Genomic DNA, 26,388 nt, shown 5'->3' on the forward strand with positions numbered 1-26,388 from the left:
ACTTTGCTATACCCCAATATCCAGGGAGCCAGGGTCCTTCTGTCTTGTTGCTATTGATTCTTTTTTTCTATTCTATTTATGTTATACTTAGGATTTTCTCATTTCCAAGGTCTAATATGGATTGCCACGAAATTTATGTCCCAAGATGCAGCTGGAAGAAGAGGCATATGCCAGTCCCTTTATAGATGTGTTTTGAAAGTTGAGTGCATGTCTTCCTCATGCCCCGTTGGCCAGACACATTGTTGTACTTAACTGAATGGAAAGCTGGAGAAGATAGTCCATTGCAGGAGCCATATTCTCAGATAATATGTGGGAGTCTTAACTGTGGGGAAAGGTAGTTATTGAGGTACAACTTAAAGCCTCTGCTGTATTTATTTTTAATTAAATCACGTGTTTGAGCTTGATTTAGGTTAAATATGTATTATCATTTTTGATGCTTAGAAAAAAGTATCTGCATATTTGATTTTATGCAAATATTCCATATATTAAGTCTTTCTCACTCTGCTCAGCCTGTAATGACCTTCACCATTTCTTGTTTTCCACTCCATACCTTGAAAGCCCAATTCAAATGCCATATAACACCACCTCAGTGAAGAACTTTTTAACTCCATCTTTAACTCATTGTTTTACCCTTGCTATTCCATTATAACCCAATATATGTGTTCCTTTATTGTAGTACCTAATAAACTACAATTTTCTTCTGTTATAATAGGAATGCAATTTCCTTAATTGTAGAGATTATGTCTTATTGATCCTTGTCTTCTCCATGGTACCCTTCATATAATAGGTTCATGGCATTTTCTGATTGAGTGAGTGGAAATTTGAATTCTAGCTCTACTCTGTAACATAATGTATTATCCTGGATAAGTCACTCAGTCTTTTTTTCTTTTTTGCCTTTCCAGTAAAATGGGGGATATTATAACTTTTACTCTGCATCATAAGGGTACTAGGAAGATAAAATAATTTGAAAAATATGCTGTAAATCAAAGGTATTTGATTTATGAGATTTCACTGTTTACTATATTATTAGGAATCTAGGGAAATTAATCCAAACTGAATGGGTTCTCAAGTCAAATTTGTACTCTAAGAAATTTCACGGTAGTATTTTGGTACAATGGTTCCAAAAGATTCACGTTTCAGTAAGAAGTATATAATATTGTTTAATACTTAATTTTATGTAAAATTTTTTGAAGTTGGAAAAGGAATTCTAGTCTGTGTTCTTGGCTTAGATTCAGTGACATGATTTAAAACCATGGTTACCTGATGAATCAGAGTTCGAGTTATTTTTAACATGGTATCTGTCAATTAATAATGTTGAGACTCTATTGTCAGGTATTTTCTTATTTGCAATATACCAGTGAATAAGTTATTTCTTATTAAATGAGAGGCTTTTGGAGGGATCTTAATTGTAACTCAAAAGGTTTATTTCTCTAGATAGCTCTCATACGTGGGCCAATTTAGCCATTAGAATGTGCAATACTGATGTAGTATTTCCTCTCCTTTCTCATCCTCCAGACTTATATGTATTAACTTCTAGTTTCCTGACAATACCTCCTGATAATTATCTAACTGGTATGTTCTGGGGGGAAATGATGTGTCTCAGAGCCCTATGAATTTGTACAATCATCCTAATTTTTTTTGAAATTAGACTGTGAAGCTTCACATACACAAACTGCAATTTCAGAGAATAGACTGTACTGAACAAAACCACTTTGCTGTCTCTTAGGAGGGCTACATTTAAATATGTAGGTAACAATTAATTACCTGGAAAATATATGTTATTATTTGTGTGCCTCTATCACATAAATAATGTATAATTTGTGTGATATTTTTGCCTTGTATAATATTCATTGTTTACAATGTATTAGTTTTCCATTATACTGAAGCAGCTTTGCTGTCTGTTAAACTAAATATAGGACAGCAAATATTTCACTTTTGAGTAGTGATCTGATTTCCAAGAATCTTATAAATTACACATATGCTAATTCTTAGTGATGGTTGTTACCGTCACTGCCCCCTTAACATGTCTTTATCATTTCAGAGGCAGATTGTCATCTCCTCTGGGAACCTTTCCCCACAATTCCTGGGTGTAAATCTGGTTCCTTTTTCATATTCAAGGAAGGTTTTTTAATGTATTTCTGTCTAAGTTCTTTTTGTTTATATGTCTTCTAACTAAGCTCTGAATTCCAAGATAGCTAGTCACATACTCATATTTGTATATTCTGTGTAGTTCCTAGATTATGGCAGACATCTCAGTAAATGTTTATTTGATTGGAATATACATTATTTATTGACATCTTTAGCTGACAGCTGTATAAGGAATGGTTTAAAGAGATGCTTACATTACTATAGTTGGTCAGACCCTCAGGGTTATGCCATAGAGGGTCAATATGTCAAATGAGGAGTTTAAAACTTAAGAAGGAAATGCATTGTGTATGGCTGAGCACCAAGTGGACTGTAAACAACTAAATGATCTATTCCTTTAAGTATAATATTTTCTGAGGTCTTTGCCTCAGTGATCCATTCATTCGTTGCATTTTTCTTGTGAGGGAGGTATCACTTTTTTATGAGATGCAATGAAGTTAGTGGAAAACATCCAAAAAACACATAACGAGTATTCTATTTAAGTCAAATGTCCAGACCTGTCTAAAAGGCTTTTGGACATTGGACACCAGTGGAATAATTGACTTGGGAACCAAAGTGTATTCTGAGTGGGTATAGGAGGCAGTGCACCAAATGAACATTAACAAGCCTTTTCATTTTAGTACAAACGGAATGTAACTGACAAGAATTGAATGATTCTGGCCAGTAGAGCAAGTGAAATGGAGATTAGAAGATGGAATTATGTTAATTTTAAGTGGAATTATATATGATGAGCAGTTTTATAAATAGCCATTTACTGGTTGCAAATAAAAATTTGGGATATATACGTAGAAAATAATGCTGCAATGATATAACCCATTTAATTTTGTTTTAGAAACATTCTGGGGAATATAGAAACTTAGTAACATTTTGTACTGGGATTGAAAATTTTAGTTTTCAGTGTTTTATTAGTTTAGGAGAAAGGAGAAAGAAAAAGGAAACATGTAGTCCTTAATTTTGTAATAAAGGTCTCGATTAGAGCAAAATAGTGAATTTTCTGGTTAAACTTTGAGAACTTTATATAATGTCTATCACTTTGTTTCTAAAAAGTCTATTCATTAAGGGAGAAGAAAAATCGATATATTTAAGCTTATTTGTTTCTGCTGTTTAACATATAATAGTTCTGGGGACTCCATTGCTATTATTACTATTGTTATTACTATTATTATTCTTCCAACCATTTGAAGTTGTTACTCATTCCAAGGTGCTGGCCCTGTCGGCATGATTAGCAAGTGCTGTCAGTGTGGAGCGCGGCGAGCAGTAGAGAGTCTGATAATGCAGTCCAGGCGATGGTGGTTAGCACTTTGAAAGTGGTGTCACACAGTGGAATTCCGGAGGAAAAAGGCACGTTCGGTAATCCAGCAGAGCTTCAAGGGCTCATCTGGCATTGCCTTCCCATACAGCCAAAATTTTTCTTTTTCTTTTTAAATAGTATTGGAATAGTTTGAGCCTGTTTACCAAGTGTAGAAGATTGGCCGTGGAAACCAATATTGTGTTTTCTCTTTTCCCTTCAGGACAAAGTATGTTCCATTTGGGACCGCCTCAACTACCTTACCAGGCAGCACCAGGTCTTCATTTGCTTTCAGTTTACCTTCTGCTATGGAAAGGATCTTTCCTTGAATGTTCATATTTTCTCCTTGAGAAGGCAATATATATATATAAATATATATATACATAGGATGGGTTAAGCAGCTGTAAACAAATATGATATAGTGGAAGAGTGGTTTGTGGGAGTTTTACTATATATACACATATATAATATTTTCCAGTCTGGTTTCAGACCCCGGCATGGCTTGGAGACAGCGTTGGTGTGTATGAAGGATCTTCCTCGAATGAAGGATTTGGGACAACTTTCCATGATGATTATATTAGAGCCTCAGCTGCTTTCGTGTTGGTCATGATGTGATGCTGAACCGAATGCTTGAACTAGCAGGAGTGGCTGGGATTGCAGTGGAGTGGTTCCATTCATTCCTTCCGGGTAGGTACCAGCTAGTGACATTGGGTGAAAATGGACACTGAGGGTCTCCCTGTGTGGAACCCCATAGTTGTCACTCATTCCCTTGTTCATGTTTAGTGGGTTTGAGAAGACAACTGGACACCTGAAAGCCAGGCAGAGTGATTCGAATGACTGTGTAGAAGGTGAATCCCCGATTGACGTCACTCACATATGTTATTTCCGTTTCATCAGTGTGACAGGGCAGACTAGAATTGAAACTGAGAAAGTGTGATTTGTTGGAAAGGGAAAATTTGGGAGGCCTTGGTGTGCTTGCTAATTCCTCTGTCTGCATTACAGTCTCTGTAAACTGTGGCCATATTCTGACTACAAATTTATCTATACATGAAAATCCTACTACAGTGTTAGATAGAAATGTTATATTTTCTTTCCTGGTATATATTCAAGCTTGTTTCCCTGTGAACAGCAGCTGTGTCTCCATGATCTTTCTTGCCAAAGTCGTAGTCTGCTTGTTCACCCTTTTGCTTGGGGCTCTTTTAAGCAAAGTAGCCTGACTACAATAATATATATTCTTGAGGGTGATGAGTGACTTTTCCCAGGGAATGTTTTGCTTTATCTTCACAGAGTCCTTCATCATTCTAATCCTGTTTTACTAAGAATCAAATTGGGTTGTACAATTAAGAGTTTTCTGCCTTGCCTTCTATCAGACTGCTCAGGCATTTTAAGTTTTTACAGAGAATGTTCTAGAGTTTCTTCAATTTTAAACATGTCCTCTAGAAATTTGATGCCTCTTTTGGTTTTCACTTATGTAATATTATTTTAGTTATTTTCTTTAGGGCAATGAAAACCTTGATGATTATTGATTGAACATGAAGAAAGTTTATTAATTAGGTCTAGGAGTAGAATACAGGTAAATAACTAAAATGAAGAAACATTGATATGTGTGTCTGTAAATATCATTAGAACTGTCTGTTGAATGTCATTTTGGCAAAAGGGCAGGAAACTAATGTTTATGCAGTAACTGATCAGTGTTAGGCACTAAGCCAAGCAGTTTCTATTTTTTTAGTTAATTTAATCCACACAATGACATTGAGAAGTGGGTGCTATTTCTTCATTCTACAGATGAGGACATTGATGCTGCGAGAAGTTAGGTATCTTGTTAATATCATGCAGTTATAAGTGGAAAATCTGATATTTGAGCCAGGGTCTGGCCGATTCCAAAGCTCAGTCTTTCCATCATAGTCAAATGGTAGGCCACAGGAAAATGTAGGACTTGAAGTGGGTGTCCCAACAAGAAAAAAAAAGAAGAGAATGAATGCCTGTTAGAAGGCATGAACAAACCAAGGAGGAAATGAGAGATATAGGAATGTACTATACTATAATGTGTTTGTTTTGAAAATTTCCAGATCTTTCTTAAAATTCAATTTAACAAGCCAAGTGACAAAAGGAACAATTTTAGGACCATCAAAGATTTACAGTTTTTTTTAAAGATTTTTCTTTATTTGTATTTTTATAGACAAGGGAAGGGAGGGAGATAGGGAGAGAAACATCAATGTGTGGTTGCCTCTCACACGCCCCCTCTGGGAACACAGCGCACAACCCAGGCATGTGCCGTAACTGGGAATCAAACCAGTGACCCTTTGGTTCAAAGGCTGGTGCTCAATCCACTGAGCCACGCCAGGCAGGAGGAAAGATTTAGCATTTAAGGGGTTGAACATGTTTAGAATTTCAGATTTTATCTCTGTTCATTCTCTGTTTTGAAAATGAAGTAATGGTACCCCACATTTAAATCCTAGGAAACTCTAAGGATCAGTGTATGGAAGTCAATCAGGTAGCTTGTAATTATTGGAGGAGAGACAACATTTGGAGACCAATACCAGGGGTTTACTGTTTATGAAAGCTTTTACAAAAAATTTTCTATGTCTATAAAACTATTCTATGAGGAACCTCAGCTTACTGCTGCTTTTCATATGTGACATGGTGCTTGTGACTGCAAATGTGGTGAATTTTTTGTGTTCTGCTTAAATGGTAACATACCTGGATTCCAGTAAATACTTGTTCTCTTCTACCTTGGGGTACAGCTCGGATCAATATTATCAGTTTTCATTTTTATATTGATGGGCAGCTGTATGCCTTCATCACAATAGGTTCATTTCAGGCACAGGCAGAGAATGTCGTCTCATTGCTATACACTGACATGGGGCAATAGAAAAATATATATCGCATATTAAAGTTGTTATTGTTATCATAATATGACATGCTTTTATTAACTATGCTAATAGTACCTTAGTCAACATCCTTCCCAAAAGAAGTCAAGTTGTTTAACTGTGATGATATTCATCTTCACTGCTAGGTTTTATCTACTAGCAGCTCATGAAGCAATAGTCATAAACTGAGTTCATCACTTAAGATTTCCTGACTTAGCTTAAGCGAAATATTGATTTCATGGAATTAGGTGGCAGGTGCATTGAGGAACCATTTCCTGAAAGCTTTAAGTGACTGTAAAATCTCAAGAATATTATTTCAGGTCAAATGAGTGGATCAGAATTGTGCTTCCTTAAATAAGATGCGTGCCCAATGGCCAGCAGCCATGATCTTCCAAGTTTTGCTTTTTAAACATTAAAAGTGAAGGAAGGCAGAAAAGCATTTCTCTTATTGTTATATAAACATAGATAGTTTTCTGGAACTTTCGCAACTGTTTAATCAGTTACCATTTAGTTAGTTGATTAAATAGGGCACCAGTTTTTAAAAAAAATTCTTGAATTATTGCCTTGGCTCTCAAATTCTTCTCCTTTCCACCCCGATTACATTTACATGTTGTTCTCCTATTTTCTTGTCGGAGTTGCTGCCAAGAGGGCCTCTCTGTGCCTGGTTGGAACATTGGTATTACTGTAAAATAATGTACAGGAAATCTTGTTTTGTTTAAAGATACATTTCTCCCATGGGTCATCAAAATGCGCATTTTTTCTAAGGAAGATGTTTATTTCTGTAAAACAGAGGTTATATATACATATATAATGTATTAGTGGCATTACTTTTGGAGTCTATTAATATGTATGTGTGTATAATTTTATAGTTTTCCAAAACCATTAGCCTGAAACCATATTATTTATTCTCTTTTTGTATTCACATTGATCCTAGCCATTCTTACCTTTACTTTACTGTTTTATTCTGTATGGAAGAGTATTAACATGGCTTGTAGCAAACATAAGCGTTTCTGTAGTTTCGGCTCCCAACTTACGTCTCTCACGAATCCTGTTTCCCAAGGGATGAAATGGAGACGAGAGCTATCTGTATTAAATTTCTTTTAGGCCTGCTGCCAGATTCTTAGGTATATATTTAAGTGTCAGATACTAAGTTTGGAGAAAGGAAGGGTGCTTAAATTCACTGGTATTTGTATTTATTTTTCCTTTCTCAAAGCTTATTGTTTCTATAAGAGATCTTACCTAGAAATTAGGCCTTTTGTAAAGTTTGTTTCTGCTTTATAATTCGATTTAAATTTTGTGAATGTATTTCATGCCATCCCAAGTAACTCTGATATTTGAATTTCACAAAACTTGTGTTTTATGGTGAAAAGGTTATGTTCATTAAATGTCTTTATATGGTAACACTCTCTAATCAAAGCAGGCAACTACTGCTGAACACACTGCCTTGAGAACGTAAGTGGACAAAGACAGAGGAGAAGGGAGAAGGGAGGGGAGAAGAAAGCTAAAATAAATTGACAGTTGTCCTGTGGTATGAATGCCAATCTGAACAGTTTTAGTCGGTGGAGTTAATTTTAGACCTTTCCTTTATCAAACATTTAAAGGTAAAAATTTTCCCATAGCCAGCAAAACTCTGAGCTGAATTCTTTTGACATTCTGCTGATCAAGGAATTTCCAGTGAGTAGTACCAGAGTCTTTTGCAGAGAAAATGTGGGGGAATGAGTCAAAAATTAAGTATGGGACAAAGGAGCTCTGCTCTTCTTTGTGAACCAGAGAAAGCCATTAAAAATGATACATGTGTATCGAACATATAATATTGTTAGTTGTGTTTAGATTAAGGAAGATACAGACATAATTGCAAATTTAAATATGAAAAGTCATACCAGTGTAAAGAAATCAGAAAAAATTAAAATTTAACACTGTAATTTACCTTTGACAGGGAAATGACTTTCGAGAGTTACAAGCTGTAAAATAAACTACAAAGGAAAGATGGACTTAATTGACTACATAAAATTTTGTGTGTCTGCATATGAAACAAAAAACATTAAGTGACACTGGAGAAAATGTTTCAGTTAATATTATAAAAGTATACTATAAAAATATTATTAAAACAATAAGCAAAATAATGAGCTTAGAGCATTGTGGTCAGAGGACAGGAACAGGAGAACTCTAGCCCACAGAACTAGGGAATAAGCAAGTATGTGAATACACATTTGATCTTACTAGTATAATCATAGAAATACAGGGGAAAGTGGTGATCGGAGGTTGCTTCTTAGTTTACCTAGTAAATTAATCAGTCCATGCACTTCACCTTGACTCCAAATGATGCTTCTTGCTTGTATACTACTGGCAAGAATGTAAACCTAAACAACTCATTTGAAATGCCAGTGCGCATTATTTGTAAAAAAGTCATTACATAACTTACATCTTTTGAATTAATAATACCACTTTGCAAGCCTATATTAAACTGCTCTTGAGTATAATAAGAAGTATTATGTACACCATAATATTCATATCAGTGCTATTTTTGTTATAAACAAAAAATATAATTTAAATGTTCACTGGTGATATCAGTGATTCTCAAGCTTGGCTGCATATTTGAAGCATTTGGAAAGATATGAGAAAATGCTAGTACTGATTATCCCACCCAGAGTTGTTTTTTTTAATAATTTGGAGTTGCCTCAAAACTTGCTTTTAAAAAATTCCCCCAAAAGTTTTAATATGTAGCCAAATTGAAAATTGCTCACTTGAAATAAGTTGATAGAATATGTTTAACCATTTGACATATCTATGATGGTTTTACACTAGTATGGAAAGGGTATAATATAGAATAAAATATTGCGATTCAACAGTTAGATAAATGATAACTTTAAAATAGAAATATACCAGAAAAGTAGACCAAAAAAATTTTATAAAATTTCTATTTTATAGAATTTCAGGGTTGCTTTAAGGAGTTGGGATTTTAAGTGGTTTTTCTCATCTTTTCTCCAATTGACAGATATTTTATAATGTTCTTACATAGTGCTTTTTAAAAGAAAAACTATATTTAAAAGAAGGGTTCCTGCTGGCTAGATCTAGGTAATTTTCTACTTGTAGGTTATTACTACCTGTGAATACAGAGATTTATTCTGACTTCTAAAGTAATCATATCCTGAAGTAAGAGTCACACCTCATTATTATAATGAAATTCTTCATAGGATTCTTTTTTACTTTTTATCTCAGAAACATTTTCCCATGCAGTTTTCTGACTTTTGGAATATAATGAGTTCAAGTCATTCATTTTCATCATCTTATTTTAAACTCCATTGGTGCCTATCAACTTTCTTTTTTCTAAATACTGTGGACACGCTCATGGTTCCCCAGTGTTTCTCTCTGACCCCAACCTTAACTCTGTGATTCAAGCATGTATCTGAATTGTCAGTGCTAGCTTTAAATTAGTAAGTGCAGAGCTAAATTCACCATATTTTTCCCCAAACCTACCTCTTCTCCAATTACATATCTTAATTAAAGCACTGTTCACCCCAGTCCCTGGAGAAATCCTAAATTTCTTCTCCCTTATCTTACACATCTGGCCAGTTTCTATGTCCTTCTAATTTCCCCCTGCCCATATTTCTTTTCATATATTTCTTGCCTCTTTTTCTACATCTCTGCCCTGCCGCTCTTGCTCTGGTGAGGTTCTTGCCATCTTCCCTGCAGTCCAATATTGCAGGATACTAATTGACTTGTCTTCTTCTAGGCATGTCTCATTCTAGGTCTATCCTCATCCTATAAAGGGACAAAGGCATTTCCCTTCTTCAAGCCTTCTAGGGCTTTCCACTGTCTTCTGCAGGAATACTAAGCTTCTTGCCAGGAAATCTGAACTGTAGTATCAAAGTCATGCACATAGTATGGTACACACCTTCCTTCTGGAATGTGATCCTAACCTTACTCTCTCTCCCCACTCACTGCTCTGGAAATACCAAGTAATCATGTTTCTGTACATCACATTTTAATTCCATCCATCATTGCCTTCTTCCTGCTGTTCCCTCTCCCTGGAATGACCTAGTCACCTCCATTTTGATTAGATTAGCAAGTATTTAAAGATTGATAGTGTCCTCCATTGACTCGAGTGAGGAAAATAGTTACGTGTAAGGAAACTAATTTGGAAATAACTATCAGAATTTTGAAAGCATCCTATAATCTAAAAATTCTACTTTTTGAATACTATCTTAGAGAAATAATAGTACATATTGTCTTAGTTTGTTCTGGCTGCTATAGTAGGAATATAATAGAATAGACTGAGTAGCTTATAAACAGCAGAAATTCATTTCTCACAGCTCCAGAGGCTATGAAGCCCAAGATCGTGGTGCCTTCACAGATTTGGAGGTCGGTGAGGGCCCGTTTTCTGGTTTATAGATGTTCAAGTTCGTGTTGAGTACTTACATAGGAAGTGGGGAGAGAGCTGTCCAGGCTTCTTTTTATAAGGGCCCCAGGCCCATACCGGTGCACACCATCCTCACGACTTAATCACCTTCCAAAGGCTCCCCCCTTTCACCTTAAAATGTCATCACATTGGAGATTAAGTTTCAACATATGAATTTCGAGAGTAACAAATATTCAGTCTGTATCACATACATAAGGAGACTATCAGATTCTTCATTGTAGTACAATTTTCATGGGTAAACTTAGATACAAACTAAGTGTTAAATAAAAGGGAATATTTTAAAATCATGGTATAACATATTTACCCTATAGGATATTAAGAACATTGAATGAATATTAAGAGCATTCAGTATTCTATAGAAAATTAAGGGCAAAAATATTCTATGGGGAAATTTTCCACTCATACTATTAATTTAAAAAAGCATGTACCTACCAGTATGCACTAAATGCCATCATTTGTGTTGAAAATAAATTTAAAATACCAAACCATAGACTTGGATATATGCATGTATATAAATGTAAATAGAAAAAGCTCTGGAAGAGAACATGATAAATATTTAATAGTCATTACTTCTGAAGCAGTGCGTACAGTGAGGGGAAGTTAATAGGGACTTTTAAACTCTGTATAATGATGTACATTTACACTCTGTATATAATTTTCATGTGGTTATTTATTTGCTTGCATAAAAATGTTTAAACATTAACATAACTTGAAACAAGGGAAGGATCTGATGCATTAGAGAGAAGCCAAGTTGTGGATAAAAGAAAGTCATCAACAATTTTATTTTATCTTTGAAAATTTTCAAAATACAGTCAAATCGCATAGACCAAAAACCACCAGCTGGAATTCATAGCTGTGGACATGTCACCATATAGTTGCTTTGAATTTCTTTTATGTAAAATGTAACAGAAAAAGCTGAAGTTCCTTTGACTGCCTTCTTTTCTCAGAGGCAGTCAGTGTCGTAGATTTACTGTATACTTATAGTTCAGAATTTTGTAGCTTTACTATGAATATTTGGGCAAAAAATATTTTATAGCTACGGGTGAACATTTAGTTTATTGACAGCTTTTTTTTTCCTATGACAAATAGTGTCCCAGTGAATATTAGTTTTTCTAAAGTCTACACCAAAAGTGGCATTGCTGATCTGTAGAGCATGCACATTTTTTCACTAGATATTGCCAGATGTCTTTCCAAATTGGTTGTGTCAATTTATATTCTCCATAGAGCATTTCAGAGCTCTATTTCTAGACATCCTCAACCAATATTTGGTATTGCCAAGCTTCAAATTTTGTTCTACTCTGTAAATTGTGAAATGTTAGCTTATCAACAGCCCCTGGATGTTTTCTAAGCGTCCAAGTCTGGCAGAGCCCTCTGAGGGGAACACACAAAATCCTCATGAAGCTGGAGCCCTGAGGAGCTGCCTGCCGTTGAGCACTGCAGTGCTAGACAGCACAGGAAGGGTTGGAATGCTGCAGAGGCTACCAGAAGGCAAGGGAGGAGAACACAGGGTGCTGAACACGAGAGAAGCATGAGGGCAGGCAGTGTGGCGGGAATGAGCCGTAAGCCCAGTCAAAGCCTCATTACTGGCCCTTACATGCTCAGCCAGAAAGGGGTTAGGAGAGCTTTGAAGCATACCTGTTTTAAACTCACTTTACAGGTGATAAAATCGAGGCCTAGAAAAATGCAATCAGCTTGCATAAATCATTTAGTCAAGGGTCAAAACTAAAAGCAGCAGGGGACTTACTGGTTTAATGAACTTGAATATCCAATAGGTTGATCTCCAATGTAACCACATAATGCAGAGTTCAAGTAATATCATTCTCCCTCTCTTTTCTTTCCACATGTTGCTCTGAGTTCCATAGCTTCATTCTCAGCAGTGTCTGTCCTCATGGAGGCAGAGGTAGGCACCAGCTCATTTCTGGTTTTATGCCTTTTCAGCTTATGTTGCTACATGCTCTATTGTCTTTATTTCTACATCAGTTCCCCAAAAGATACTAGAACTCCCACTGTTTGACCAGGTAGTTTAATCTTGCCACCCTGGTGGGAAACTCAGGACCATTCATTGATGGCTAAACTGGAATCACATTACTAAGGAAGGGAAAGTCCCTAAGAGAAAGTGGTGCTGGGCATGCAAATACAAGATGGTTTAAAAGCCAGTGTGGTATGTAGGGTGATTGGTATGTAGCATATTTACATATGCTTGTAGTCATGAGTTTGAATAGAATATAGAGATATTCATTGCAGGTACTTTATGTCTACAAATCCTTGATTGTAACAATTTTTATAGCAGTGTTTAAATTCACCTCAACAAACACCTTTGAATACACTGAGATTGCTTGTCAGATAATACAAAGATAAATCACTGTGTGGCCATCCCCTATGGAGTTTCTAAACTTGGAAGTAGCAGGGGCAGGAAAGTTAGAAGTGTGAACAATTTTGATGAAAAGAAGCCATGAGAGATATGCAGTGTTGAGGTTGTAGTGTAGGAATATTATAAAAGGTGTCATCATACAATACAGGTGGTAGTTAACGTTTTTATTCTGAGTGGTAAATAGAACAAAGAGTGGGATTCATCTCCTTGTAGAAGGTTGCATGTGAACCAAAACAGTGGGATGAGAAGCCATAGAGGCACCAGGTTTGCTGAACTGGATCAGACTGTGGGAGAATAGTCCCAGGATGGGAGAGTCATCTGGAAGTTGGGGAAGATAAAGATGCGCTAGGTGCCAAGTGTGCCGGACAGGACCCTAATGTCAGCTAAGAAGTTTGTGCTTCCTTTGTCTGGTAGACAGTGAAAACCACTGATGAAATAAATAAAAATTAATTAATAAAAATTCAGTGTATGGCATGGCCTGAAGAGTCTGAGCAGTATTTTTTTTGTGTGTTTTGATTTTGCTCTTGTTTTTGTTGTCATTTGTTTGTTCATAGGAACATTGCTCTGGCACCAGTGGGTAGGCTGAGCTGGAGCAGGGAGATGCTGAAGGTAGCGTAGGGTTAGGGGGCTGCACACCTGTCCTCTTGTGACGTAGAGAGTTTTTGAATTGGGACTTGAGGAAGCGAGAATGTACATTGAAAGATGAACTTGGTTGAGGCAGAATCATTTGAATAGTGTGAGAAATGTTTCCTTCCAAGGCGATGAGGAGGGTGGCACCCATCAATGAGTGAGTGGGACAGAGACTTGGGGGCAGGCAGATCCTGAGAGATGTGAGAGATGACTGAAGTGGTCTTTATGTTGATAATATCATACTGCAAATGTATACTAATTTCAATTTTTTGTGGATACCATTTATACATTTTTTATTGCTAAAGTTCCTGGATAGGTTTTTCAGTTTTATAAATTTACAATAGAGAAAAATAATCACCATACTGCATTATTTTTCCACAGAGAAACAGATATTTTATATATTTTTAAACATTTTTAAGCATTAGCTGATAAAATTAAACATTCCTGGGAGTATAACTGCTAAGCACTTTTTTCCTAATAATCCTAATCATAAATATAGTATAGCATTTCCCCAAATATATTTCTTGGTGTACTATAATAGGACATGTTTTCAAATATGGTGGGGATGATTTTTTTAATTAAAAATGCTTAGAAAAGACTGAGTTAAGCATGCTTCTTGACCTAAGTAGGGTTTTTCAGAGACTTTAGTATATATTAGTAATATATCAGTGAGTTTGCAAGGGAAGAATGCAGCATGCTGCTTTTCCAAAACCCATCTGATAATTTTTTTAGAGCATCACTTGGGACTAATGTTCCACAGAATGCATTTGGAAATGTTGCAGAATTAGCCATTGCTAACAAGATGGGAGAGTATGAGTAGCTACAAGTAGAACATAGAAATTTACATTTTTATATGAAAGTAATTTATCATACCAAATATAATTACAAGGTCTCTTCTTTAATGTGTGAAATTCAATATTTTATTTTGGTAAATATATATTTTGTACTAGTTGAAAATATTCTCTTCAAGAATACAGTGGTGAGAAAACAGTACAAAGTCCTTGGGGAGCCAGAGATAGCCATGGGCTGGCCGCCTCTGCACTGAGTCAGTAGTGATATTAGAAATGTGTGCATGATCCCATTTAAGTCATCTCCTTGGAATAAACTAAGGGTAACATTTAAATTCCAAATGATTTCCTCTTGTTGTGCTACATGCCTCAAGACTCCTTTCTCCTGAATCCCTTGTCATTTCATATGTATTCATAGAATTCAGTTCCGCTCAGCCTGCGTTTCTGTTATGTGCAAAACACTGTCAGAGTGCAAATTTATTTCAACACGAGCTTGACATATATAATGTGCTTAGTAAATGATTACTCAGTTAATGGATTGTGTTGTTTTTTTAATGATTCAGTTCTACAAAGAGGCATCCCCATTATAGATCTGAATTCTCTACATTATTCTCGGGGTTCTTTCTTCTTGAGTTTGTGTAGGTAGCATTGCCTGAAGAAGATAACCAACAATGCCATTTCTGCAGCCTAGTTCCTTCTTTATGATACTTGAAATTTATTGTGGGGAGAGTCATTGTAAATAGGCATCATTGGGAGAAGGTGGAGTCAGCCACATTATGTTTCGCCAGCATCTGGCTTTTCTTTATGTGTTTCCTTCAAGTGCTAAATATATATACATTTAGTACCCAAGGTTCATTAGGTGGAGAAGGCAACAATTTCGGGAGGGCACATGGAATAATGCAAAGAGCATTGGCTTCAGAATCAGAGCAGAACTTGAATTTCAGCTGTGTCACTTGCTACTGGATTGCAGTAAGATTCTCAATGTCTCAGCCTCTGTTACATCTGCTAAACTGGGAATCATGCTTACGTTTTATGGTGGCTGTAAGAAATATTGATAACAGTTGTAAAAGCTCAGTCACATAAGAGATACTGAATAAATGGTAACTATAATAATAGATATTTATTATTTTTATTCTTTTTCCTCTTCCTTTACTGAATTTTCAATTTTATTCTCATGTGAAAGGCTATAATTTTAAAGATCTCATATTTTAGTTGGAGGTCCTTAAAATTATAATTTAGATTATATTCTTTAGTCTTTACTTTTTTAGGACTATTTCTTAATGTCCTTACAGTACTATTCTAAATTAATATTTACTAACCAAACATTTGCTGTGTAAATCACTATAATGGAGCTAGTGGTACCTTGGCAGTGTCCATAAAGTAGATGAAGGGTCTAAGTTCAAATGTTTTTAAATTAAAGAATATTGTTTTATATTGTTCAAGCCAACTAGAGATACATTGTTGAGGTTTGGAGTCCAAAATTTTTGCTCTAATTTTAAGAATTAAATTGTATAACATATGTTACTTGGTAATTATTTCCTGCTTCAATATTCCAACTCATAAAAATGTAGCTTAGAGACACGCGGAATATCGAAAACCATGTCAATATTCTTAACATGGAAATGGACAAAATATCTTCCTTTTAAATATACTCCATCTCTTGAGTTAATTGGTTGTTTCTGTGCCAGTGCTCATTAACATCTTTGATTAGTGATCTTTTCAGTGGCAATGTAAAGTTTGGAATGCCATTCTTTTATTCAAAATTAAATTTAAGGGTTACTGTAGGTCATTTTGGGAGTAACATTTTATGTGCTAGGATTATTCAAATAAAGTATATAAAAGATTGTAGCCTTTAAGTTTTTATTTTCAGTTATTTTAGGGTGTTCCAGACTAGCAGTAATATCTATTGAGAGTAAGTGATGGTTTGACCTTGACTTTCTAGGGTAGTTTTTAGTCATCTAGGACTACTGGCTTATTCATTTATCAAATGATGTACACTGTGCCTGTATGTACTTAGGAATCATCCACAGATTCATGGATAGAAATGGCTTAATTTTCCCCACTAATAATGACATGCCCATTAAATACTAAATGAATAGATAAATCCAAGGGTGCATTATTATTCCTTTTATAACATTAAAATATTTTTGTGAAGTGTAGCATAGAGTTAAATGCACAAATTATAAGTAATTTAATTTTACATAGTGAATGCATCTGTATCAAGAACTAGACAAAACATTACCAGCACCCCAGAGGCCCATATAATTTCCTGTTAAAATAAAAATTAAGATATTTTCTCTAAGCTATCAGTACAAAAAATGCTTGAAAGGAGCTATTATTAATTTTTTGAAAGGAGAGTGAACATATACTTTTATCTATTAATTTATATTAGCACGGTAACTGTTTAGCACAGTAACTGTTTAATAATGCTTCTTAATAAGTTTCTTGAATTTTTTGAATTTTTAGACTTGTGTTGTTCAGGATTCATTTTTTTTAATGTTCCCATATTTGAAAAGTGAGATTTAAGAATGTTTTCAAGAAATAGCTTTTATCTGAAATGTTTATTGAGAAACTTAATAAAGTAGTTTAAGATTTGTATTACTTAAATGCCATCTTGGAAAGCATGATTATTTTTTTCTACAAAGAAAAGGAAGGTCACAGTCATGGTATTTTCTTTGTCAGGCCTATAACTATTCTTCCAAATGCATTCTCCAAGTATTCTTACTGCCTCTTAACGTTATTAAAATAGGTAACCCATTCATTCCATTCATTAAGTGTGCACTATTAGTAAAATTTTATGTGCTCTGTCACCAATTTGATATGATAGAGCAATGATTTTCCTGTATTTCACACAGCACCAGTCTCTGCAGAGCATCTCCAGGGGTTCTTTGATGTCTAGACAGTTTAAATTATGCCTGCTCCCCTGCCTGCAGATTCCACCCCTGTTCTGCTTCAAGGGTTGTGGGCAGTGAAAACAAACCGGAAGAGTCCCATAAGGCTACAGTCTGTGGAGAAAACAAGCAGAATAAGCTGTATACCTGCCCTGTCAGGTGCATAGGCAAGTGCCCAATTACAGTGAGTGGCCGAAAGAAAAGAACTAGGGACCAATATTGCCCTACGTGTTTGTTTCTAATCATATTCTGCATAGGAAAACACATGTGCATTGGGGACAAAATGAAAATACTATAGAAGTATTAGGGGCAGAAGTGGAAGCCACTTTTTACCCCAGTCCCTCAGGATTTTCCTCACTAATGGGTTAGCCAAACCTGAGTTTGGTGTGTTTTGTATCCATTGACCTATTGTTGGAATGGTAAGATACAGAATTGCATTTTAAGTTGAAAAACTAACTTTTCTTTTTTCTTTGTTTTCCTTTCATAAATTGGGATATCTTGATTCTTCCAATTCATCTTTTCAGAAAGTAAGTAACTTTGAAATTTTAGAAATGAAAAAAAATTATGGATGTTTTATTATTGCATATATACATATACATATTCATACTCTATTACAAAATTTTTAACTTTTAAATTTTGACTGAGGTGATTAACCCTTTTATTAACTGTGAATTAAAAAATTAATAAGAAAAAATGTTACATATGTTTGCATGCTATCTAAAATTAAAGTTTTAAACATATTTGCCTTGTCAATTTTATGCCCACAGTAAATCATTGTGATATATGTATGTGTGTATATATATGTTTACTAAATATATATATATCTTTCTTAAAGTAGTCCAAGACATCCTTGCTAGTTCTATTTTTTCTAGATATAAAAAAATAAAATATATAAATAATACTTTTACTCCTATTCAATTGGAGTTAATTAAGACATTCATTTCTTCCGGAAAAGTAGTCCAAATTTTCTAGACTTTACGGAATGGTTGAGAATAACAAACAGCAAATGGTAAAGTAAATGTTCCAAAAGATTTTCAGTATCATTCTTTTCTGTATATTCTGCATTGGACAAAACAGTTTTCTTATAGTAAGCACTTAACTCTTTTGATGGTAATTTTTTATTGTTTTTAAATAAAACGTTATATCATTAGTATTTTTTTCTGTAAAGAATTGCAAGTGACAAGCTTAAGACTAAGTGACTAAGTGACTCAAATCACCAGTGATTCGAGTTATAAAATTTACATTTGATTGCAAAGTATTTCCTAATTCTTCTAAAAGCAAATGTTGCATAGTTTTGAAATAAAGCAAGTTCTGTTTGTTTTGGGTAAGATTTTAAAAAAATTACAGTAGTCATTGAGACTTATGGAGATCTATTATCATGTAATTGTGAATTAGGTATTTTAAAATATTTCTATAGTGAATCTTGAGTGTAAAAACAGTATAATTAAATAATATATTCATGCTCAATAGAGTTTATTATTTATATGAAACTGGGTGCTTATCACTTATGTTTGTAGCAAGCATAGCATTAAACTGCTATTTAATAGTCAATGTATCTTCAATTATCTTTTGTTTACTGTACCTTAGAAAAACTTAAATTATAGTGATGTTAATTATATTTGTTCAGTGGTTTTTGTCTTTTTTTTAAGCTATTTTTAATGCTGTCTTATTCTTTAAAATTGTAACTCTGAGTTCTTGGAATTGCATAAAGAAGACCTTAAGAATAAAGAGCAGGAAGGATGTTGTGAGGGTTGCTGTTAGGTGGACAGTTTTATTAAGTTATACTTTTTAAAATCTATATTGTATCATTTTTATGTATTGGATTCTATTTTGCTTGTAGTGTTAACATCCTCTTGCCAAGTCCCTACAAAAAAAATCTGTGTTTCTGACAGTTTCACTAAATTAAAATTCCACAAATCTGGCATAATAATTCCCAGCTTCAAATTGTCTGTGCTTTTTTGCCTGAAGAGAATACTGATAAAAAATATATTTCGCAGTATTCCATGTAACATGTATAGCATCATTTATGTGGAATTTAATCGTAGACAGATATTTCTGGGAGATGAATATATTTTACTTTATAAAGTATGCCTGGCCTACTTTAACTGTGAGCAAAAAATCTTTTGTAAGGAAAAATAATGAAATGAAGCTGTAAGCTTGTAGAAGTTTCATGAGGAAAGATATTACATAAACACACAGCATTATAACCATGTGTACTTTGGTGTTATAACTGCATTGTTCTTTGACCAAATTTATATTAGGGCTCTTGCTTCCTGTCAAACCGAATGAAATCATATTGACATGTTGTCACAGAGAGTTGCTTTCTAAAATAATAGAGTGCTCTTATTATTATAATACTTATAAACCTTTATGACTATGATGTGTATATATGCTGACTTGCTATTAAGTGTGTTGTGGCAACTCAGCAAATTCGGCTTTGTCATTTTACTGGTGAGCTTTCATACTGAGTAAGAGATTTGGTAATGTTGGTTTTTAGAAGACTTTTAATGTAGTAGTGCAAAATTATATTCCTATCACAGAAATTAAAAATTCAGAACTTTATTATCTTAAAGGTCTTTTTGTCCCAGACTATTTTGGTTTAAATATCCCAAACCCCTAAGAGGTAAATAGGGTGGAGTAGGGCTTCTAATCAATATTGGCTCAACCAAATATTGATCTTTTAGCATATAAAGAAGTAAAATGTATATGAAAGCACAAATAAATGAATGTAATAATTCTGTTTTTAAATTCTAGTTTGCAAAAATACCAGTATGCAAATAAAACACAAAAAACCTCTAAAGTCTAACTCAGGAAATACATATGTGTTGCACATTTCATAAACATCTTTCCATGTGTATGAGTACATTTCAAAAATGTTTGTACATATGGGCTTTGATATTTTTAATCACTAGTTTAGTACTGTTAGATTTCTTTTAAAAAACTATTGATTTCATAACTCAGTCACTTGCATCTTTCATACAGAACATAATTATTAGCTGGGCAGAATTCCCAAACACACATTTCTTTATTTGACAAATCTGAGAAAAGGATGTTATTGTTGAAGCTGTATCAGAGATATAAACACAGATATAAATTTTTATTTGGCCTTGTGAGGAATGCAATCCCATGAGTAACTTAAATGCTTGTAATTTCAAATCAGTTCTTCCCTGGTTTCTTATTATTCTTTTGTTGCTTTTCAACCTATAGGATGGAGCTGTCCTTGAACTTGGTTTATTTGATCATTCAAGTGCAACCATCAAGTTGTCTGTAATATTTAAATACTGAGGCTTCCTGGTATTATTTGCAAAATAACACCACATAAACGTTGGGCTTTGGTTTCTTTGAAATGTAGTGTTGGTTGCTTTATGAATAAAAGCATAATTTCAATTCAGGAGACTTTTTGCCTGGAGCCTATAAGACAGATGCATCTGATTAACTTTGGTGAAACTGGACTGGCCTGTTATTGTAATGTAGATGTTTTCAGGGTTGGGAGGATATTTTTAAAAGGCATGCTAGAGGTTTTTTTTTTAAGAGACAGAGAGATCAGTTTTGCCACAGAAACTGTGTCTCAGACTGCTTCATTTTTTTTTTTGCACACTTTTATTTTCTAGTGGAACTTCTCCATTAGCCTGTCTGAATGCAATGCTTCACACTAACACTCGAATAGGGGATGGAACATTCTTCAAAATCCCTGGAAAGTCAGGCCTCTATGCTCTCAAAGTAAGTTGGATTGTTCTGCATATTATGTCTGTCATTTCTATGTATCATGAGTTTGGTTTTTTTTTTTTTGACTTGTGCAGGTAAACAAAATTAGATTGGGGTAAAGGGTAGATGAATGACCCCTATGTCTCTTAAATGTTTTCAGATGTTTTAAAAATGATTTCATATTAAGAATAAACAATGACATGTTTCTTTAAGGAAAGAAAGCATATCTGTGGTTTCAGTCTAACATATGGTATTGGAAAATAGTTGTGGCTTCCTTAAAATTCTTGATCCTTAAAAATTTACATGGACGAGGGCCAAGGGTCATCAGCCAAGAGTTTAAGATGATCAGTTGCCACAAACTATCTGATTTAATGACCATCGGTCGATACACAGCTTCACACCTGATGCCTTTCTCTATTTTATAAAAATAAGAAATTTCTCCGTTCTCCCTCAAAACTTGCTGACTTAAATCAGTTATATGATTTTTAAAACAAGCAGTGATGTCAGGGAAATTTTACTAACGGTGCGTAGTTGTTATATGAGAAGAATCATGAAATACAACTAAAAGCTTCAGGTAACCGAGTCTTAATTATTTTAGTGCAGTTCCCATTTTCAGCCAGAATGGGAACTGCCATGTAAGATGCAAGTTTCCAGGGGACAAAAGCTGGTGGCCTACAAACAGTTATGAATCTTGGAACCAGGAAAATCAGTGTATTATTGCTTATAAGTTAAAAAGAAGTCACTGCTTTAGTAAATGATGGATTACATTTAAAGGTCATTAATTTCCTTTGAGAAGATTTTGTTTTTAATGCTAAAAGTTATGCCTGGCAAAGAAGCAAAGATTCTTTCTCAGCAATTAAACATCAGACTGTTGTCCCTGTGTGTGTCAAAAAATAACACAGGTTAACCAGAAGGACTTGTATTATTTCAGTTGCTTTTTATAGCTACTTAGATGTGCTATTTAGTGATTAAAATTCTGAGTTGTTAAGCCATTTTCTAACATAAATAAGAATGTAAAATTTTTAAAAATGAAAACATCGTATGTCAAAAAGAAACTTAGTTGTTGCATAGATTTTAAAAGGTTATCTAAAAACTCGGCTGTGCCAGTGTGCTTTTTTTCAGGGTTGTTTTTTTTTTTTAAGGTGTGATTTTATGTTAAAAAATAAATCAGTATTACAATTTCAAATTACAAGTAAATGTGATAATGCTTTAGAATTCTGAAAGTATTTTGAGTGTTTTCGGTGGCGAATCTCCATAAATCATCTTTTATAAATAATACAGAAAGGGGAGTCGGCATGCCCAGCTGATGGAACACTGGGTCTAGGCTGTGAGTCTGAACTGGACGGCACAGAAATGGCGGAGACCGGCGCCCGTGGAGAAGGGAATGGAGGTAAGTGTGATGGATTTCAAGATACAAACCCTATTCTCTTAAACATTATGCAGAATTTTAATAGTTCAGTTTCCTATCATTGTAGATACAATTTTCTCCTAAGTTTTTACCACCTATTTACATTTATCATCAAACAACCTTGATTCAAAAGGTTAGTCCCTAAGCAAAGTATACAGTTTTTTACTTTTTGTTTTATTTTGTTTCTAACTCTATGAATTCTGCTGGATAATCTCAGTATATTTCTCTTGGAAGGTGAGAGGGTTACCAGGGAGTTTCTAGTGGTTTTATTCTCAGGCGAAGCTTGCGAATGCCAGAGTTTTGTGTCTGTCTGTGCTGATGTTTCCTGTGATCACAATAGTTCTCTAATAACTTTGTTCCTAGGCTTGCCCACAGTAAATTAAGCTTAGTGTGAATATTCCTCCCAGTGAAACAAGGGCCAAATAAATTATATTTTTGTGAAATGCTTTTGAAAAGTAAGCAGCCCTTCCTGAATTCTAATGGGACATTTTCTGCCTCTGAATTCTGTCCATGTTAATTCATTTTTATCTTCCTCTAGATAGTTGCATTATGACTCTGTTGGGGTATGTAATTTCTGTATTGCGATTTTGGCAGTTTTGTTCCACAAAAGCTGCTGTACTTCCCCCCCCCCCCACAACGCACACACACACTCTACTCACTGGTCCCACAAGTGGAGCCAGATCATGATTTGGGAAGAAGGTTGTGTCATTAAAGTCTCTGTCATTGGACTCACAGGAATCAGTAAATTATCTTTAAACAAACAAACCTACAGGATCCTTGCAGAAATATCGTATTTCCCTAATAGCCCAAAGCCATCCATTTTATTAATGGCCACAGGAATCTCTCCGCATCCCAAATGGACACTCCTGTGCTTTAACGGGTGTGCTTTCCAATAGAGGCCCTGAGGCTGTTTCTGCTTCAGCGCCTGTCTGATCTACAGCACAGATTGTCTTAGTAAAATGGCCAAAGTAGCCTTGTAGACTTTTTTAAAACCAATTTTCATTGAATTTGATGTCCTTAATCCTATACCTTTTGAAAACTTAACCCTCCACCGTTGTTGTAATTGTACTGTGAGCTTTGGCAGGTCATTGTGGTTAGAGAACAAAGCAGAGGTCCACGGCAATTTCCCATGTTCTGGAAGGACTGATAAGCGGGGTGAACTCTATTCGTTCAGCAGAATCAAGGGGGATCTTATTGGGTCATTCCTCTAGTCGTACTGCCTGCTTGTGTGAGCACCTGTGTGCTTTCTCTCTCAACACATATATTGAGCTTTGACTTTGTGCCAAGTACTGTTCTCGACTTTGCAGTCAAACAGTGAAAACCCAGAACAAAAAGAGACCCTTTGTGGATATTATGTTGGTAAAAAGACAGACAATGATCAAGCAAATATGTAAAATGTATAGCTTATTCAATGCTGACAAGTGATATGGGGAAAAATTAATTAAATGAGGAAATAAGAGTAGGAGAGAGGGGTACATTTGAGTAAGGACCCCAAGGGGTTTAAGGAAGAAGGCATTTAAGGGGGGAGAGTTTTAGGTGGAAGAAGCAGCAATGACAAAGGTCTTGAGGCAGGAGAGTGCCTGGAATGTTCCATAAACATCAAGAGGCCAGTGTAGTTGGGGGCCAGAGTGAGCAAAGGAAGAATATGGTAAAATATGGAGTAAGAGATTTACAGGGCCAGATTATATAGTGCCTTGGTGTTGGCTTCTGTTTTGAAAGAGCTATGAAACCATTGTAGGTTTTTCAGGTAAAGAGATAATAATATCACTTAGGATCACTAAGTATAATATGTATAGTAAAGGTGTATAGATATTGATCTTCCTTTATCAATATCTACCTATATATGTATGTATATGTAAGTATCAATATACATATATAGGTATGTATGTCTGTATATACATATGTAAAGATATACATGAACAAGGAAAAATAGGTTAGAAACTGGTTAGAAAGCTATTGCCATAATCCGGAGAAGAGGCGACAGTAGTTTGAATAAGAGAGATAGCAGTGGGTGTGATGGTAAGTGACTGGGTTCTGTATACGTACAAATGTGGATCCAACAGGAGCTGCTGGAATCAGCGCAATTATGAAATAAAGAAGAGCTAGAGAGTCTTCCAGAGTTTGAGTGTGAGCACATAGCAGAAAACATTGCCTTTAATGGAGACGGCAAAGCTGCAAGAGAATCGGTTTGGGGCAAGAGGTTCATCAGGAGCTTAGTTTGGGACACATTAAATAAGAGACTCATTTTCAACAGCATGGTTGATATGTTAAATAATTGGACTTCTCTGTCTTAAATTCATGGCAAAAACCTCACTCGAGATACACATTTGAAAGGGGTTAGTTTCGAGATGGCATTCAAAGGCAAGAAAATGGACGCAATCACCAAGAAAATGAAGGTAAATAGGAAAGAGACCTGAAGACTAAGCTCAGGAATACTTGAATTTTAAGAATTTGGAGGGATGATAGGAACCAGCAAACGAGACTGATAAACGAGTCAGTTTTTGTTGAAAGGTGAAATCGCAGGCCTGAATGGAGTGGCTTTGAGAGAATGGGGAACAATTAGTGACCCCAAGCGCAGACAGTCCTTTAAGGGTTTTTGAGGTAAAGGAAAGGAGTGAAATAGGAAAAATTACTTGAAGGGAAAGTGAAACCAAGAGAAAGTTTTATTTAAATGCAAGAGGTAAATATTAAAATTATTGTATCCTGGGGAGTAAATGGAAAAATCCAGTGGAGGAGGAGAATTTGCTAATGAGGAGGGGATCGTATTGCCTCCTCCTTTGTGCTTGATTAGATGAGAGGGAGTGGGATCTTTTAAGCAGATGAAAAGATTGGCCCCATTCAGTAGTATGGAGAGTGCTCTAAGGAAGCAGTAGGAAAAGTCAGGGTGTTTGGCTACAAATAAAGTGAGTACATGTGGGAAAGCAGCTTATAGAAGTTGGCTTCTTGCTGCTGTGTTTTTCTCAGTGAACTAGGACACACGTTCACCTGCTGAGGGGACAGGGAAGAGAGGTTTGTAGATTTAAGGAGAAGATACGAAATGTTTGTCTAGAGTCTGACATCATTAAGGACATTCATAAGGTTGCTGATCCTGAATTTAATATGAGACCAGTCAGAATGGTTGCACATTTTTCTCCAGTCAGCCTCATGACCGCTGTACAAGCACAGAGTACATACAGAGCTGGATTTGGCTGGAGCAGAGATTTTGCTGGGTGCCAATGATGAAAAGAGTGACGGGTGAGGGATTTGAAGGTGCATGAAGCAGAGGACTTAAGCTCAGTCTCCATGGAGTTGAAGTTGGTGGTGGAGGTGGGTGGAAGATCCCGTGTGTGAGAGATGGTGGGAAAGAGGAGTCAGTCCCCTGGGGTGGAAGGATTGTTTGATTTTGTGTTCTCGAGAAAATGCAATACAGGGTTAGGGCATGTGAGAGTGGGACATATTCAGCTGAGTCTAGGGCAACGTTATGGAACATAAGTCTAAAATGAGAGGGAAGGAGGTAGGTACAAGGCTGTCATGAGTTGTTAGGCAGTGCGTGCTCTCACTTTCAGGGTGGCCTGGCTGAGGGGCCATCGTGCCTGAAAGTGAGAGCCCTCCATTTCCCCACCTTGTGTCATGGGGTAGAACAGGGTCTGCTGGGAGGAAACATTGCCTTGTCTTATTTGCATGAAGATGCTGTAGAAGGTAGTCCTGCCATAAAACAGTACAGAATCATCTGGGTGGATATTGAAACAGGCAATTAGGATAGAACTAGCATTGGAAGGGTTACATTTAGGAGCTAAAGTCTTCATACCATGCAGGGAGTAATTCAGCCAATGTTAGTTGGTAGATAAGTTCAGTAGGGAGGAGTACTTAGTACTGTAGTCTGTCTGATGACA

The 26,388-nt window shown here is 35.5% G+C and overlaps 1 protein-coding gene across 1 annotated transcript in view; it reads left to right on the plus strand.

Annotated features, from left to right (window-relative positions):
* The window catches only part of ASXL3 (ASXL transcriptional regulator 3), a 174,067-nt gene that overhangs the window by 50,546 nt on the left and 97,133 nt on the right, over window positions 1–26,388 (plus strand). The window contains exons 4-5 of the mRNA XM_053664127.1: window positions 21,015–21,123; window positions 22,390–22,498. Coding sequence (XP_053520102.1) covers window positions 21,015–21,123; window positions 22,390–22,498 — 218 coding nt within the window. The remainder of the gene's footprint in view (window positions 1–21,014; window positions 21,124–22,389; window positions 22,499–26,388) is intronic.

The sequence above is a fragment of the Artibeus jamaicensis genome, unplaced genomic scaffold (assembly GCF_021234435.1).
Source record: "Artibeus jamaicensis isolate MK-2021 breed Jamaican fruit bat unplaced genomic scaffold, CSHL_Jam_final contig_354, whole genome shotgun sequence".
Classification (NCBI taxonomy): Eukaryota; Metazoa; Chordata; class Mammalia; order Chiroptera; family Phyllostomidae; genus Artibeus; species Artibeus jamaicensis.